Source organism: Pipistrellus hanaki (genome assembly GCF_964339955.1).
Source record: "Pipistrellus hanaki genome assembly, chromosome: 9".
Lineage (NCBI taxonomy): Eukaryota > Metazoa > Chordata > Mammalia > Chiroptera > Vespertilionidae > Pipistrellus > Pipistrellus hanaki.
In genome coordinates, this window is record NC_140511.1 from 73,281,494 (window position 1) to 73,297,622 (window position 16,129).

Genomic DNA, 16,129 nt, shown 5'->3' on the forward strand with positions numbered 1-16,129 from the left:
GGAAAGAATGGATGATGAAACAGTAAGGAAGAGACTCGACAGGCCAGTCCTAGATGAATTGCTGACTTTGAAAACAGTGCCCAGAGCTAAAGAAACAACCTATCTGAGGGCTGTGAGCTCTGCAGTCATTTCCTCCTCATTTAAAAACTGGTCCAACAATTACTGGGCATCATTTGGCTTCAGAACACTCACTGGAGCCATCAGCTTCTTCGTGCACGTTGGTTTATGGCTTTGATTGTTTGCTTCAGCTCAGAAGCTTCCAGTGTGCCCTTTCTTTTCCATGCCGGGTCATTTTCAATGAGATAATCCATTAACATGGAAACCCAAGAACTGAAAAGCTTCAGCTTCTGCGTGGGGGCTTCAGCTATGTGTTTTTAAAAACGGGTGCAGGAAAGTAATGGCCCTAAAATATGTCATAAAACAAAGACTTTTTCCTTGCCCTAATTAACGCTCATTCTAGTTCAAGGTATAGGGTCAGCTAGAGCCCTGCTTGCCATATTTATTTCCCCTAACACCCTACCTTCTGGCCTCTGAATACACCCCATTTATAGCGGGAACTCCTGTTTCTCCCAGAGAGCTGAGTGCTTCCAGGCAACCTGTTACCTCTCTAATCCATTTGGCGCTGGTTCAGGTGTCTTCTCCAGGGAACTCTGTAGCTGGTCTTGCTTGGAAAAGAGCCTTGAAACCATTTTCTCTCCAGTCTACAAATTATCCCCAAAGAGAAGGAAAATTGGATGGCATCCTAAACAGCGTGTGTGTGTGTGTGTGTGTGTGTGTGTGTGTGTGTGTGTGTGTGACATCTTTAAAAGGTGATGGGTGCTCTGGAAAGAATTAACCTCTTGGCTTATGAAGATAAATGCTTGCTGGCTTTATGCAAAGGTTCCTTTTGCTCAGTTACTTAAAATCTCAGAGAACAAGGAGCTGGCCCTTGAGATTACCCCGCTGATCTGTGAGCCGTTATGACCACAGGCACCGCAGCAGCATGTAAAATGGAGGGAAAGCCAGGGTTTAAAGACATGACCTCCTGATGCCTGCAGAAGCAGCCCCTACACAAGGCCAGTCTCCACCCCAGGGAAAGGAGAAGTGCGGTTATCTTCAGCAGCTCCTCTGGGAGGAGGGCAGTTGCTATGCTAATGTCCTAACGAATTCATTCAGCTACAACTTGCCTCTTTCAGGAGAAGATTCCTCTTGAAAAAATATTTTGCTTATAAAAATATCCACACTTGACTAGCGGGTTTGGCTCAGTGGCTAGAGCGTTGGCCTGCGAACTGAATGGTCCCAGGTTCGATTCCGATCAAGGGCACATGCCCAGGTTGTGGGCTCAATCCCCAGTGGAGGACTTGCAGGTGCCAACCGATCAATGATTCTCTCTCATCAAGGATGTTTTTGTCTCTCCCTCTCCCTTCCTCTCCGAAATCAATAAAAATATATTAAAAAACAAACAAACAAAAAAGAAAAATCCACACTTGGGTGACAGTAGCATGTGAGATGTTTTAGAAAGCCCCAGTAACTCAGACTTAACTCAGTAAGCATGGATGAGGAGAGGACACAGGTGTGTTTAGGGAAACAGAACATATAAGGGTTCCTGTGCTGGCAGGGATGGAGGAAGCTGGTTGACAACGCCTACATGTGCATATTCACAATGTAATCCTCTCAGCAACCCCTGGAGGTAGGAGGGGTCTCTCTAAGCCTTGTCTGGCACATCTGTAAAATGGGAACAAGTCACTGAGCAAGGTCATGCAGCTGGCAAGTGGCTGGATGAGCTCCATGTTTTATGTGATTGTGTATCTGACTCTCTTCTGCTCCTCACAGCTTCCCTATAGCCTGGGAAGGGCTTGCTCCAGGCACAGTTACAAAAACAAACAAACAAAAACAAAACAAAAAATACACACCAACCTCCCAAATCTGGCATAGGTGCTCTCTCCCTTACTCCAGTTGGGAGCCCAGCCCAGGATTTCATTTTCCTCAGAGACTTGCTCTCATAATTATTTAAAATATATATATTTTATTGATTTTTTTTTTTCAGAGAGGAAGGGAAAGGGAGAGAGAGCTAGAAACATAGATGAGAAAGAAACATCAATCAGCTGCCTCCTGCACACCTCCCACTGGGGATGTGCCCGCAGGCAAGGTACATGCCCTTGACCAGAATGGAACCTGGGACCTTTCAGTCCGCAGGCCGACACTCTATCCACTGAGCCAAACCAGTTACGGCTTGCTCTCATAATTCTTAATAAGTTTGCATCGTTCCCACAAACATTTTCATTTCACTCAGACCGTGTTGCAGCCTGAGCAAGTTCAAGCTCCAACGGCCCCAAATTGGGCAAGAAAAATGAGATGTCGCCAAACATGTGACAAATACACTTGAAATGAGAGAGAACATGATCAGCTTACTGAAGATTGAGGACAGCAATTAATTGCTCCCAAATGCTCTATGAAGTAATAATTACAATAAAGATGTTAAAATGAGCTTATGTGGGATACATTGGTACAGAGTGTATCATCTGCTTATCTACAAAGAGCTACAGTTGCTCATTAAAGGGAAGTGGTTTGGCCTGGTAAGGGGGGAAAAAACCCTAGTCATGCAGGTTTACAGATTTGAGATTGTTCTCCTCTTTCTACTTTCATGGTCTTGGGCTGGTTATCTAACTTTGCCCAGCCTCAATTTCCTCATTTGCCAAATAGAAATAACGATACCTACATTTTAGGATTATGGTAAGAGTTAAATGAGGTGATGTGTGTGGAGGGCTCTGGTAGAGAGCCAGTGTTATTGCAAGAGTCAGTATGGAAAGGAATACTTTCAGACTTACAAATGGTAAACCACATTTCTCTCAAGGTACTGTTTGACTCAGATGATTTTCTCATTCTGTGCCCTCCCCACCCACCCTTTCTTTCTCCCTCTAAAATAGATTTCCTGTCTTCCAAGGTGAAAACAAAGCAAACTTACAAATACCAGTTCATAATTTGTAAGTTTGTGTACTCTAGTGAACTTTCTGAGAAACTCAAAATTTGTCCCCAAGTTTCAAGGCAGGAGCTGTGGAAAGACAAGTCAAACAAGACTCACAAAGATGTAACCTGTGGCCTCTCAATGTTAAGATTGGTGCTTCCCTAAGTGATGGTAAAGCTTGTCTCCGCTATTCCTAAAACATTGCCTGAGCAACGATGCTTGCTTTTGGATTTCTTATCAGCAGGAGCCACCAAATCCATGGGCCAGATTTTAGATGCTGCAGTTAGTCTGAAGTAACGTGTGGTATCTACTGAGTTTCATGGCCCCTTTTCAGCAAAACTCTGACCAAATGCAAAGTTGACATCAGGGTGCAGCAACATAGGAAGGCCCAGATGTAAGTTCTGAATCCCATAATGATTTCATCAGTGTTTTATTTTCCTTTCTGTTTTTCAGGTACTCCCCGCTGGGTATTGCCTGCTTAATCTGTGGGAAGATCATTGCCATCAAGGACTTAGAAGTGGTTGCTCGGCAACTGGGGATGTACATGGTCACGGTGATTGTGGGCCTTATCATCCATGGGGGCATCTTTCTCCCCTTGATTTACTTTCTAGTGACCAGGAAAAACCCTTTCACCTTTTTTGCTGGCATTTTCCAAGCTTGGATCACTGCCCTGGGCACCGCTTCCAGGTAGAGAACCCAGAAATCACCTTTCTTTCTCTCTGCTCACTATTTTACCCTCTTTGCCACTTCCTCGTTTTCAAAGTCCTTCCCAACACAAAGTTCAGTGAGAACACTTTTCACTTCTTAGTAAGATATTTTTTGAAAAAGGTAAACACTTTGTATTCTGGACTCTTACGAGGAACTTCTGAGCTTTCTGATCAACATTTCTGCTTCTAGGCAAACTGTGTAGGAAACATGACTTCACATGAAATTTATCAGATGAATGCATGCTATCTATATGTATAAAAGCCTAAGTGACCATTACAACCCGTTGACCGGTCACTATGATGATGCACTGACCACCAGGAGGCAGATTCCCAATACAGGAGTTGCCCCCTGATGGTCAGTGTGCTCCCACAGCCAACCTCTCAAGGTCCCTCCCCTACCCTTGGCTTGCCTGCTCCCATTGGCCCCAATCGCCGGCCAGGGTGAGGGACCCCACCCATGCACAAATTCATGCATTGTGCCTCTAAGTTAATCTTTAATGCCTAACTCGCCACATGTAGCATTTAATTATTTTAAATGTTCTTCCAAGGGGTATAACAGGGTGTTGTTCTATTTAAGAAATTCAACCACCTGTGATTTGGGAAAAAAATGCTATCACAAAATACAGATTATTGAAATAATTTTTTCAAAAATAGGAGAATGAGCTCTTAGAGGGTAAATGGTATGCCTGGTGAGAGATTTCAAACAAACCAGAAATCAGTCCAGTCTTTGATCTTCCTGCTGAATTGATTTTGAGAAAATCAGGCTTGACATTGTCTTGACAATCTCCTTCACTACCTAGTTCAACCACCTCAGGAGCCAATGAGGACCCAGAGATACTCAGAGAAAACAATAAAAAAAAAAATATTATCTTGGACTGAATTTAACCAAAACAAACAAACAAGCACAGATACATAAGACATGCCTGGTGATTTATTCTTTCTGTCTGCAGTCACTGTTTATATTTCCTTGGGTCACAAGTTAAGACTAAGGTCATGAAGCAGGTGGCAGGGAGGCTCAGCATTATCTCTGCAGCCACGTCAGCAGGCCCTTGTTGCAGAGCCCATGACCTCACGCTGCCAGTGAGGTGGCAGCCAGATTTTCCTTAAGTGATCTAACAGGCACATTGTGGTGACTGCCTTGGAAGCCAAAGTGTATTTCCATGTTGCAAATCAATGAGAATTCAGGACTGGTAGAATGTTGGGTTTCAGGAAAATCTGAAATCTACTCAATCCTGGACTCTAGATTCTGTATCATTTTCTAAGGTGAAAGGAAACATTTCAAAATTTTCTTTTTCTTTTTGGGAGCCTATACACTTCCTATGGCTATGTATCTCTATCCATAAAGATCCTCTCTCTTTGGAGAAAAAGTAAATCTTTTTTTTCCTCCTCCAAACATAAAAACAATTATGTTGAGTTTTTTGTTTTTGTTTTTGTTTTGTTTTGTGTTTTGTTTTTTTTTTTTTTTGCTTTCTGGTTATGTGCATGGTATGTGCTTCTTGTAAAAAGTTTAGACAATAAATAAATTTTTGAAGAAGACAATGAATATCACTGAAAGGTTAAAGTGGTAGTGCACAGGCAGTCTAAATAGCCATCTCAGATGGTGAATAAAGAAAAATTAAATTTATTTAAGGAAAATGGGATAGAGGAATGAGGCTTTCCAAAGGGAAGGGCTACAAAGTACTGAGCCAAAGGCCATTGGGGTCATGACTGTAGCAAAAATATACTTGGGATAGTGAAACAAGGAAGGGCATAGAAGAAGTAACAGCAGAGCCTGGGCTGGGCTGCTTTAGCTCCCTGAGAAGCCAGAGAAAAGGAGGCCTTGGAGACAGGCTCATGGGGTTAACCCAGGACAAGCTGTCGCTGCCCAATGCTCTCCTGGTTGCAAGTCTTATGGAGTCCCATAGAGGTTAGGGGATACATACCTGTGGGGAAAGGAGAAGAGAGGAGGGAATGGCATGGGCATGCTCCATGGAGGAAGAACTCAAACTGGGTCCTTTGTCCTGAGAATATTTATCTCTTTCTTGCAGGTGGGAATCTTAGGGGAGGCCTCAGGGGAGTGTCTCAATAGAAGATTCACCAGCTTTCCAGCTGTGGTCTTTTAGGGTCCAGGTCTCCACTGGTTGGTCAGTGTCAGGGCAGGGGATCATAAGTCAATGCAGCTGGTCCTGAGGCAGCCACAGTGTCTAGTTTTGCTACTTTTCTGGGCCTAGAGCTGAAATACAACTGAGGCCTAGATGTTATCTTTAGGGAGGAAAAGGTCAAGGGGTCTAAACCGCCTGACCAGTGATATACTCAGGGAGCATAGGTTACTCTGGAGGCAAGGTTCTTGTTTTCCTAGTTTTGCCTTTTCGTAGGCATTTGGGGCTTTCTGCCCTGGTGAGTTTCTGTCCCTGGAGCATCATCCTTGCTCCACTCACGTCTATCTAACAATCACCAGTGATCCCACCACTAGTGATCATTGATGGTAGGTAACCTTTTAGTTAATCTTTGCAGTTAGTTACATAGCTTTTTGGTTCTTACTATACATAGATATGTAGTCTGCTATTTTTTACTGGCCAACACATCATAAAAATTACACCTACCCTATAATATAGATCTCTCCAGTATGTAAAAAAAAAACCCTACACAACAGTACTCTGTATGTACCACACTACCACCCCCATCACACTCCTTGATGTACATTGGAAGCATGTCCCTTAAGCTAGACTGTGACAAGCATCCTTGTAACTACATCTCCGCGAGGCTGTCCGAGGACCCTCTCAGGATAAATTTCTAGAAGTGGGATTTCTGAGTGCAATTATCAGCATGTTGGTGGCTTAACACATATTGCCAGATTGCTAGTCAGGAAAGTGTGTTGGTTGAAGTCCCGCTACATGGGTGTGAGAGGATTGCCTTTCACCACCTCCTCAACTGCACCGGCGGGTATCAGTGACCTCAGTAATTTCCAGTCTTATTGTGAAAAGTGATCTCATTGGGCTTGCATTTCTTTGATTACAAGTGAGAGGAAGCATCTTTCTGTGTTCTTATTGACCATCCCGCCCTCCACTCAACACTCTGTGAATTGCTTGTGATCTTAATTTCCTGTTGGGGTATTCATCCTTTCCTGTTTGTTTTTCAACTCTCTTCGTGTGTCAGAATATGAACCTGTGACAAATGAGGTCTCCCTCTACTTTACATTTATCTTTAAATTTTACAACACTTTTTGCCTACAGAAGTTTTTAATTCATGTGTCTGAGTGGTCAGTATTTTGCTTTAGTATTTAGAACTTCAGCTTTGCTTAGGAACATCTCCACAAAAGATTATAAAGCATTACTTTATATTTTGTTCCCATACATTTGTGGTTTTTGTCTTTAGACTGTTTCAAAAATATTACAATTATTCTTTCTTTGAATGACTAGACATTTAACCCAGTACCTTTACAAGACAAGCTCAATCTTAAAGGCGTGTTTGACTTTAAATCAGACAAATGCTTGGGTTATTTGACCAAAGCCACACAAATGTGTGACCCTTTTCTCCTCCTTACCCTGAATTTCATTTGAAAAAAGAAAAAGAAACTAGTATGGTTTTAATCTTCAGTTAAAATGTGGATGTGGAATTTTTTTTTTTTTTTTTTTTTTGAGAAAAAACTTTTTAAGTCAACGTGACAGGAGTCACCTACTAAGAAGCCTCTTTGCCTTCATGGCCAGAGGGGAAAATACAAAGCAGCAGGACAGCCAGCTAAATATCCTTCCGCCCCTGGGACCTTGGTCTGAATGGGGATGTGGAAGGGGCTGACCTGCTTTTCTCAATGAGCACAGAGGCCGGTGTCAGGGAGGCGGTCGGAGGGGGAATGGCCTGGGACACACCTCTCTGCCTCCCTCCAACTCCAGTGCACACTGTTAAAATTAACCTTGGGGGGAAAACTCTCAAGTATCTGATAGTTATTATTGGCAACAGTTGAAGACTGTCATCAGCCATTGAAATAAGAGCCCAAAAAACAATGTCTGGATGTGGAAGGACAGAAAGAGTTAAAATGCTCAGGACTCAGTTTGACTTGGTTGGGTATATATGGATTGTTAAGGCACAGAGCCTGTCCCATATAGAAAGGGAGCATGTCTTCATGCTTTGTCAGTATTTTCCTTGTCAGGACCCCTTGGATGCCATTGTGGGAACATGGATGAAATAATACAAATCAACATATTCCAGTCCTCCTAAAAGTGTCCATAGAGTCACACCATTGATCATCCTGGCCACCAGCCATGACTGGGCAGCAATTTCAGGCCAGTCGTGGTGTCCTGGCGACCTTTCGAAGGGGTCCCAGAAAGGGTGGAGGGGGAAGGTGCGGGTGAGAAAGGGACGCTAACTTCTCATGAAAGCAGTGGGGACAGCAAGCCAAGTACCAGGTTCCATGACATCCCCACCTGTGAGTGAAGCCAGACCCCAACTTCTCTCCCTGGGTTTATTTCTTCTTCCTACCTAAGCCAAGGAGGGGGCCCGAGACAGACTTCTAACCTGAACTCACAAAGGATGTTCCAGTCAGATGACTCAAGCTTCTCTAGGTTGGTGTTGGTAGCTTGTGGGTCAGTGGTTTGATAAGATGCAGGTTTAGGTGACCTGAGTTTTACAGCTTCTACTTCCTTGGTTCGGAGCGGGCCCGGGAACCTGCATTTCAGGTAGGTTCTCTGAAGGTGATGGTCCTCTTCCATTCTCTGAGAAACTGAGACTTCAGCAGGCAACTGTGCAGCTTGGCTGGAGCCCTAATTCTAAATAGTAAAAGGAGGAACCATGACTAAGGATGTAAATGCAGGAGAGAAAAAACACCAAAAAAATTAAAAGAATAGGCTCTGCCAACATGGCTCAGTGGCTGACCATGAGGTCACAGTTCAATTCCCTGAGGGGGAACATGCCCAGGGGTGTGGGGCATGCAGGAGGCAGCCAATCAATGATTCTCTCTCAACATTGATGTTCCTATCTCTCTACCCTTCTTCATTCCTCTGAAATCAATAAAAACATATTTTAAAAAGCACACATGATAGAATAGACCACAAAGCACTCTGGTGGCCCTTGAAGTATTCTGCATTGCTTTTCATGACATCCTACCCTCCCAGGCACCTCTACTCACATGGAAACAATGTCCTGGCCTTCAGTAAACCTTATCCTACAGGTCTCTTGTTTTAGAAGATGCATGACCTTGTCAGGCATTCTAACCTTAGAGCTGGGTCATGTGGTCATGAAATCCCATAACTTGTGGGAGGAGTGGGAATGAAGTCACTCCATAGTGGGTCTTTGATGGGCTACAAAGTACATGCTTTTCTGCCCTATGTCTTTGCAGAGACTGTAGAGTTGGCCATTTATCAGGGAGTTGGAATGCCTGTGAGGGTCCCCTGTGAGTTGTTAGGAGCCTGGGTTCAGGCTGAATGGTGCTGAATGTGTTTGTCCAGCCTTTGCAAAATTAGCAGGCACAGCTCAGGGCAGTTCCCAGGGGCTGGACGCAACCCATATAGTCATCTTCTTGGAATCAGTGCCTCTAACATGAAATTATGGGTCATTCAATAATTCCTCATTCCATTTCACAGTTGACAGCTGATTCTTTTCTGACCATTTTTCCTCCATCCATTCCAATTAATGTAGGCTTCCAAGATGGAAATAGTGACCAAAGGAAAAAAGAGAACTTGCAGCTCTGAGTAGATCTCAAAAACCTGAACCAATGAAAATATTTTGCTGCCTATTAGCATGTTAATAAGAGTGAATTTGAGCCTTAAAATTTCTTGTTTTCAATTTGGCTCCAGACACTGCTTTTTTGCATGTCACTTTGCTCAACTGAAACAGAAGAACAAAGACGTGGTGGTGGCATTCCAGTTTCTTTGTTCTGCTTCTCTACAGTGGACCTAACTCTTCCCTCTCCCTCTCCCTCCTTTTCCCCCTCCTTCTCTCTCTGTCCCTCAGTGCTGGAACTTTGCCTGTCACCTTCCGTTGCCTGGAAGACAACCTGGGGATTGATAAGCGTGTGACCAGATTCGTCCTCCCGGTTGGAGCAACCATTAACATGGACGGCACAGCCCTGTATGAAGCAGTGGCTGCCATCTTTATTGCCCAGATGAATGGTGTTGTCCTGGATGGAGGCCAGATTGTGACCGTGAGGTGAGTGAGGTGGATGGGGTGAAGCCCTGAAACAACCTTCTTACCTTGTCCCCTCCCACACTAACTTGGTTTGATAGGGGCCACTTGAATTTCAGTTCTCCTGGCAGGAGAATAATGAAGTAAATAACAGAGGAGAGAAATGATTGGCTGTCTCAGAGGGAAAACATTGTGGCAGGGGAGAAGCAGGCTCATACCAATGCCTTCTGCTTGTGTTGGGCATATGAGATTGCTTTGAAAACTTGATATTATTTGAATTTTAACAGCCCTGTGATGTCGCAAGGCAGTTATTCCCTATGCTCATTTAATAGATGAGGAAGTGCAGGCTTTGAGGGGCTTGGACATCTGTCCAAGGCTACGTCATTAGTAATAAGCTAGCAGGGCTGTGTCTGGGGCCAACGCTATCTGACTCTGGATCCAATTTGTCTTTCATTAAAACATGCTCCCTTCAGCATTCCAGGTGGTGATGGATGAAATGATGAAATACTGCAAGGAAGAGATTCCTCAGTCAACATAAAACATTTAATTACAAATAAATACCAAGTAGTTTTGTTTTTAATAAAGCTATTTTTACCATATGTATCATTTAAAATTTTTAGAAGGAATACTTTCTCAAGAGGTCATTAAAAACACATGGCTTCTCCATAAACTTAAAGATCACACCTACTTGCCTATCTTAATTTATCCAATTCTCACAACCACCCTGTCAGCTCAGGCAGCTAGAATAAAATACCATAGACTAGATGGCTAAACAATAGAATTTATTTCTCATAGTTCTTGTGTCTGGAAGTTCAAGATCAAGTTGCTGGCAAATTCAGCTCTTGATGAATGCCCTCTTCCTGACTTGCATATGACCTTCTTCTCGCTGTTTTTGCTCACATGGTCTGTTCTTCGTGTATGGACAGAAATAGCTGACCTCATAAGTTTCTTCTTATAAGGGCACTAATTTCATCATGAGGGCTCCACCCTCATGACCTAATTACCCCCCAAAGCCCATCACATTGGAGAGTGGGGCTTCAACAAATGGATTTTGGGGAGATATGACTCAGTTTATAGCAGCACTATAGAGGAGCCTCAGTTTTCCCATCTGTATAATTGGAACAATCATCACATAGTCTAGGGGTGTTGAGAGCATTGTGCCTTGTACATAGTCACCTGTCAATAAATGTTAGCTACCGGAATTATTACTGTTATTGATACTACATGAAATATAATACTCCCAGAACATGAAAGAAAAATATGACAGCGACATGGGAAGTATCAGATCAGATTATCTATCAGGTATTTTAAATCATATCCTAACTGCATGTGAGACTGCCAGGCTCCCTTGCTTTAAAACTCAAAGATGAAAAGGGTGCCTTAGTGAAGCCCCTTCTTTTAGTGAGCCAAGCAAAGATTTCTGGCCCTGGAGTTTCTTGGCCTTAAAGACAACCACACTGCCCATCAAGTTCACACCATTAAAAGAGATCATAGAGATGGGAGAATGGACCAGTGACCAAGTGGTTGGGATTCATTAATTCAGAGTTTTTAATGTGGGGAGGAATCAAGGGACAGCAGGAACAGAATGGCATTGGAATCAGGCAAGTGTTCAAATCCCAACAGACCATGTTTGAACTGTGGGATTCTACATTTCTCTACCCATTGACCCATGATTTCCTCATGGAAAGCAAGTACTACCATATGAACATTGCAGAGCTATCTTGAGTTTCTGCTAATGTGTGTGCAGTACCTTGCACAGCATCCAAGAACTAGCCCTAGACACATGAGCCAGGGAGGGGAAGGACAGGAAAAGGGACGAAGGAATGGAGAGGAGATCACTGCTCAGGGAGCTCCTGCAGGACTTAGAATGGCATGGACACTCAGCCCATAAGGACATGATTGGGGTGGAGGAGCTGAGGGGGACCAGCTTCCAGGAAGCATTCTCTTTGTAGAATTTGTCACACACAACCAAGCCGTAACTAGACAATGTGGCCATAGTGCAAAGGCATGTGTAAGAGTGACTCATAACAGAAGCAGCTGGGGTTGTAAAGTAAACGGCTGAGGCCAAGGTCATTGGAACTTGGGAAGTTCCCCTTCCCTGGTGCTTTATTCATGTCAGAGAAGTGGCTGAGAATTCCCACCTTCCAGCTCTTGGAGTTTAAGGGAAGTTTTCATTACAAAGCATCCTCACCCTGTGCAGATTTTTCAGTTAGAATAATATTGGACCGTTATTGTGGGTTACAATGGTATCTTCTAAGTGCTTTTTATTTATTAGCTCCTAAGGACCCCATGCATGAGACCCCATTATTATCTCCTTTTCACAGATAAGGAATTCAAAACACAAAGAGTTTAAGTTGCCTAAAGTCATGTGGTGAATAAATGGCAGAGCTGGGATTTGAACCCAGGTTGTTCAACTCCAGAACCTTGAATGATGACCACTGCACATTGCTACTCCCTGTGACCCAGATGGATCCAGGGAAAGTGGAGCTCTCTAAACCCTGACACCAAGACCATATTGGTGGGGCAGGGAAGAGCACAGATGAGTCTTGTAGATCCCTCCAAGGGAAGGTGTCTTAACTGTAACAAACCTAAGTGTGGAAGGAGGACAATATGGAAAGATAAGGCTAACCACAAAATGTCCCAGGGCTTTCCTTTCCTCATAGTGAGATTAGATAAATTCCGGTCCCTCCCAACTGGAAGACCCCAGGATTCTGTGCTTGGTTATACTCATGGTCTAGACTTGGTTACCCCAGTTTAGGAGCCTGGCCGGGCCCTCTAGAAACTCTAGAATTTTATGACTGCAAAGAAATCAGCACCTTTTTCTTTCAAGCACCCACAAAAGCAAATAGGGAATCTGTATTTTCAGAAGCATCCTTACATTTAGAAAGGACAGCTTTTATAAATAGCATCTAGAAAGGAGGAGACAGTCACTGCCCTTTGCTGGACCACAGAGGCCCCTGGTGTTTCGACAGGGAGCATGAAACCTAGATGAACCCTGTTTCCAGAGATAACTTCAAAATGGTGCTGGGTGTGCCCTTGGCATTGCTTGGAAAGCAAAAAAAAAAAAAAAAAAAACCTTCCGTTATTTCATTATCATTTGTTGGCATCCTCTGTCTGATGGATTTTCCAGTCCATGATGAACTGTCCAGGCATCTGAAGCTTAATGTCATTTGGAATCTGTTGATTTGTTCCCCTGATGTCCACTGGATCTGGATATTTTCTATTCTGAGTTCTCATGTTAACATTGGCAATGGTCTTCTCAGATTCTTGCCACGTAGTCCAGAAGTCTCAAACAGACATAAAGGCGTAAGCAGAATGCAGTGTGTTCCTGTGGGAGCATCAAAGTGACTTGTTTTTCTTCTTTAATATTTCATTACCTGATTTTAGAGCCACACTTATTTTATTTTAGCCTGTGACAACTAGGCTACTGGAATATCATGATGGGGATAAGGCTCCAATTCATGAATATATATGTTTCCATTGCAGTTAAGCAGAATCCAAATAGACCCAAATTCCTGGGTCTTGGAACTCTACATTTTTCTATTTCTTGGGAAGAAAAGGGAATTTATGATTGCTAGGAACATGAAAGCTAAAAACTGCCAGAGAAGATTTTGCCAAGGCCATTTTCTCTTCCTGTGACCTGACCTTTTCTGTCCTCACAGCCTCACGGCCACACTGGCAAGCGTCGGTGCAGCCAGTATCCCCAGTGCTGGGTTGGTCACCATGCTCCTCATTCTGACAGCCGTGGGCCTGCCAACGGAGGACATCAGCCTGCTGGTGGCTGTGGACTGGCTGCTGTAAGTGTTTGCGCATGGGGTTCTGCTGGGGACGGGAATACTGCCTCCAAGGGTGAACTAGATGCAAGGTTGCAGCCAAGAGCTTAGCTGATCCTTTTTGCAACTCCCTCTAACATTTACTGAGTGCTGATTTGGGAACCAAAGGGGTGGGGGTGGGGGAATAGAATCTTTGAGAGCCTCACAGTCTAGTGGAGGAATCAGATAAAAATTATAATACAAGGTTAGAAACTTAGCAATAAGGAACCAAATACTGTGACACGCAGAGGATCTCAACCCATTATGTTGAGTGAATGAAGCACAAAAGAGTATACACTGTATGACTTCATTTAGATGACGCTCTATGAAAGGCATAATACCTTGCAATAGAAAGAGATCAGTGGTTGCCTGAGCCCAGGGGTAGGGACTAGAGCAATGGTTGGCAAACTCATTAATCAACAGAGCCAAATATCAACAGTACAACAATTGGAATTTCTTTTGAGAGCCACATTTTTTAAACTTAAACTTCTTCTAATGCCACTTCTTCAAAATAGACTCGCCCAGGCTGTGGTATTTTGTGGAAGAGCCACACTCAAAAGGCCAAAGAGCCACATGTGGCTTGCGAGCCGCAGTTTGCCAACCACTGGGCTAGAGGATTAACTGGGAAGCGGCTCAAGGAAATCTTTAAGAGTAACAGAGTGTTCCCTTTGCATAGGTGTATATAGATGTCTACATTTGTCCAACCATACATTGAAAATTTACATGAATTATATGTAAATTACTCTTCAATAGAGTAGATTAAAAGGATAATGATAAAGGCGCCATCCCAATCTAGGATGGGAAGGCAGAGTGGAGAAATCAGGAAACAAGAAGCATGGCTACTGAATTTGAGTGCTCACTAGGTGCCAGCTACTCCACTGAGTGCTTTACATCTTCCTCTGACAACTGAAAGTTTGGTGGTATTACTCCCAGATTGTAGATGAGGAAGCTGAGGTTTAGGGTGGTAATGTGACTTAGAAATGAACAGAGATTTGACCCTAGAGCTGCTTGGTTTTGGAGGCAACCACATTCATAATTATGACCATAAGTTTATAATGGTGGTGATAGTTGAGCTGAATCACAACTGGTAGGTAGAAGTTGCCCAGATATACATAGATGGAAGGGGAAACAGGACATTCCAACCAGGGCAGCCCATACAAAGTCACTGAGGCATTGTGGGTACCAATGAGTTTAATATTATTGGAGCACAAAGTTTGAGGCAGGAAGTGTCAAAAGTCAAGCAAGATGGACAGCCTGAAAGGTCACGAAGAGAAGCTTCAACTTGACTGCACACATAGTCCAGCACCTTTCTCAGTGAAGGACATTTTCCTAGTGTAGGACATGCCCTGCACATTCACAAAGGTGGACCAGTCTAGCCAGGTGGTCCCCAATAAGGAGATTGTAATCAATCCTTGCTAAGGGTACATTAGGGTTTTGATGTTCTGTGGGCTGTACACAAATGCCTCCTGTCCAGTCTTGGAGCTGAATGACGGGCTGGTTGGTGCCATTGACTTCAATGTTGGAGTGGCAAGGACTGGCACAGAGGTCCACAGCCACAGAACACATTTTAAAAATTGCTCCACATGCCAGTGGCAGTTCTTCTGACATGGACTGGCATTGATTTTAAGAGCCAGAAGCCACATTTTATGGACTTGAGTTTCCCCAGTGCTAAAATAAGTTCCTCCCTGCTATACTTTAAAGAGAGAACCATACACATGGCTGAAAGACATCGGGGAAAACTAGAAGACAGCCTGGTCTCTCCATAAAACTTGCCTGCCATTGAAGTTTAGGTTAAAATGAGAAGTGGCTTCCTGGACATATTCTCCTTTACTCAGGAGATTTGTAAGGAAAGTTATAGATCTTCCTGACTCATTCTTTTGTCAGCAGAGAAATTCTCTGGAAATGCCTTTAGAGGGAAGGTGAAGGGCGTGTGAAATGAACTTTTATCTGTCTCTGCCCATCTCTCTCAGGTGGTGGTGGTGGTGGTGAGAGGAGGGGCCTCATGCTAGCTTGGTTATTCTTCTGGTTCTGTCACAGCCACTTTCTCATGACATTTGCAGTCAAAGCAGCCCTGGGCAGCTGAGGCTCGGTGGTGGGTATGGTTGGAAGGACTGAGGGAGAATAGAATTGAAGGAGACAAAGGAGTGGGGTAGGAATTGGAGAGGAAGACAAAGGGAAAATAACAACATTGGCAATGGTTTGGGGACAGACACAGTAGGAGTTCAATAGATGCAACCACAAAATTGCTGCATAACAATCAGAGCCCTTTGTACACAAGAATCTTGCCTGGGGCACAGGAAAGCTTGTTTGGCCAGGTCAGGGCCCTTCACCTCAGCTCACACATCACCCTACTTAGTACTAAGTGGGTCTAACAGTGGGAAGCTGAGGTGGAGAAGTCCAGAATTGGAAAGATTGGAGAAGATAGACCTATTAGGGTCACCGCTGGTTCTACATGCTAACCAGAGGACTTTTTGTTTGACCTGTTTTTTTTCCTCCTCTCAGGATTAAAACAAACAAAACAAAACAAAAAGCCTAAGTAGGGACAAATGGGGTACAACCAAAGTCTCAGC

At 43.7% G+C, this 16,129-nt stretch overlaps 1 protein-coding gene across 6 annotated transcripts in view; it reads left to right on the top strand.

Moving 5' to 3' along the window:
• Nucleotides 1-16,129, top strand: part of SLC1A2 (solute carrier family 1 member 2) — a 122,401-nt gene that overhangs the window by 84,876 nt on the left and 21,396 nt on the right. For all 6 annotated transcript variants that reach the window (XM_084894456.1, XM_084894457.1, XM_084894455.1 and 3 more), the window contains 3 exons: nt 3,398-3,631; nt 9,577-9,771; nt 13,410-13,544. In XM_084894456.1, the coding sequence (XP_084750582.1) occupies nt 3,398-3,631; nt 9,577-9,771; nt 13,410-13,544 (564 nt within the window). The remainder of the gene's footprint in view (nt 1-3,397; nt 3,632-9,576; nt 9,772-13,409; nt 13,545-16,129) is intronic.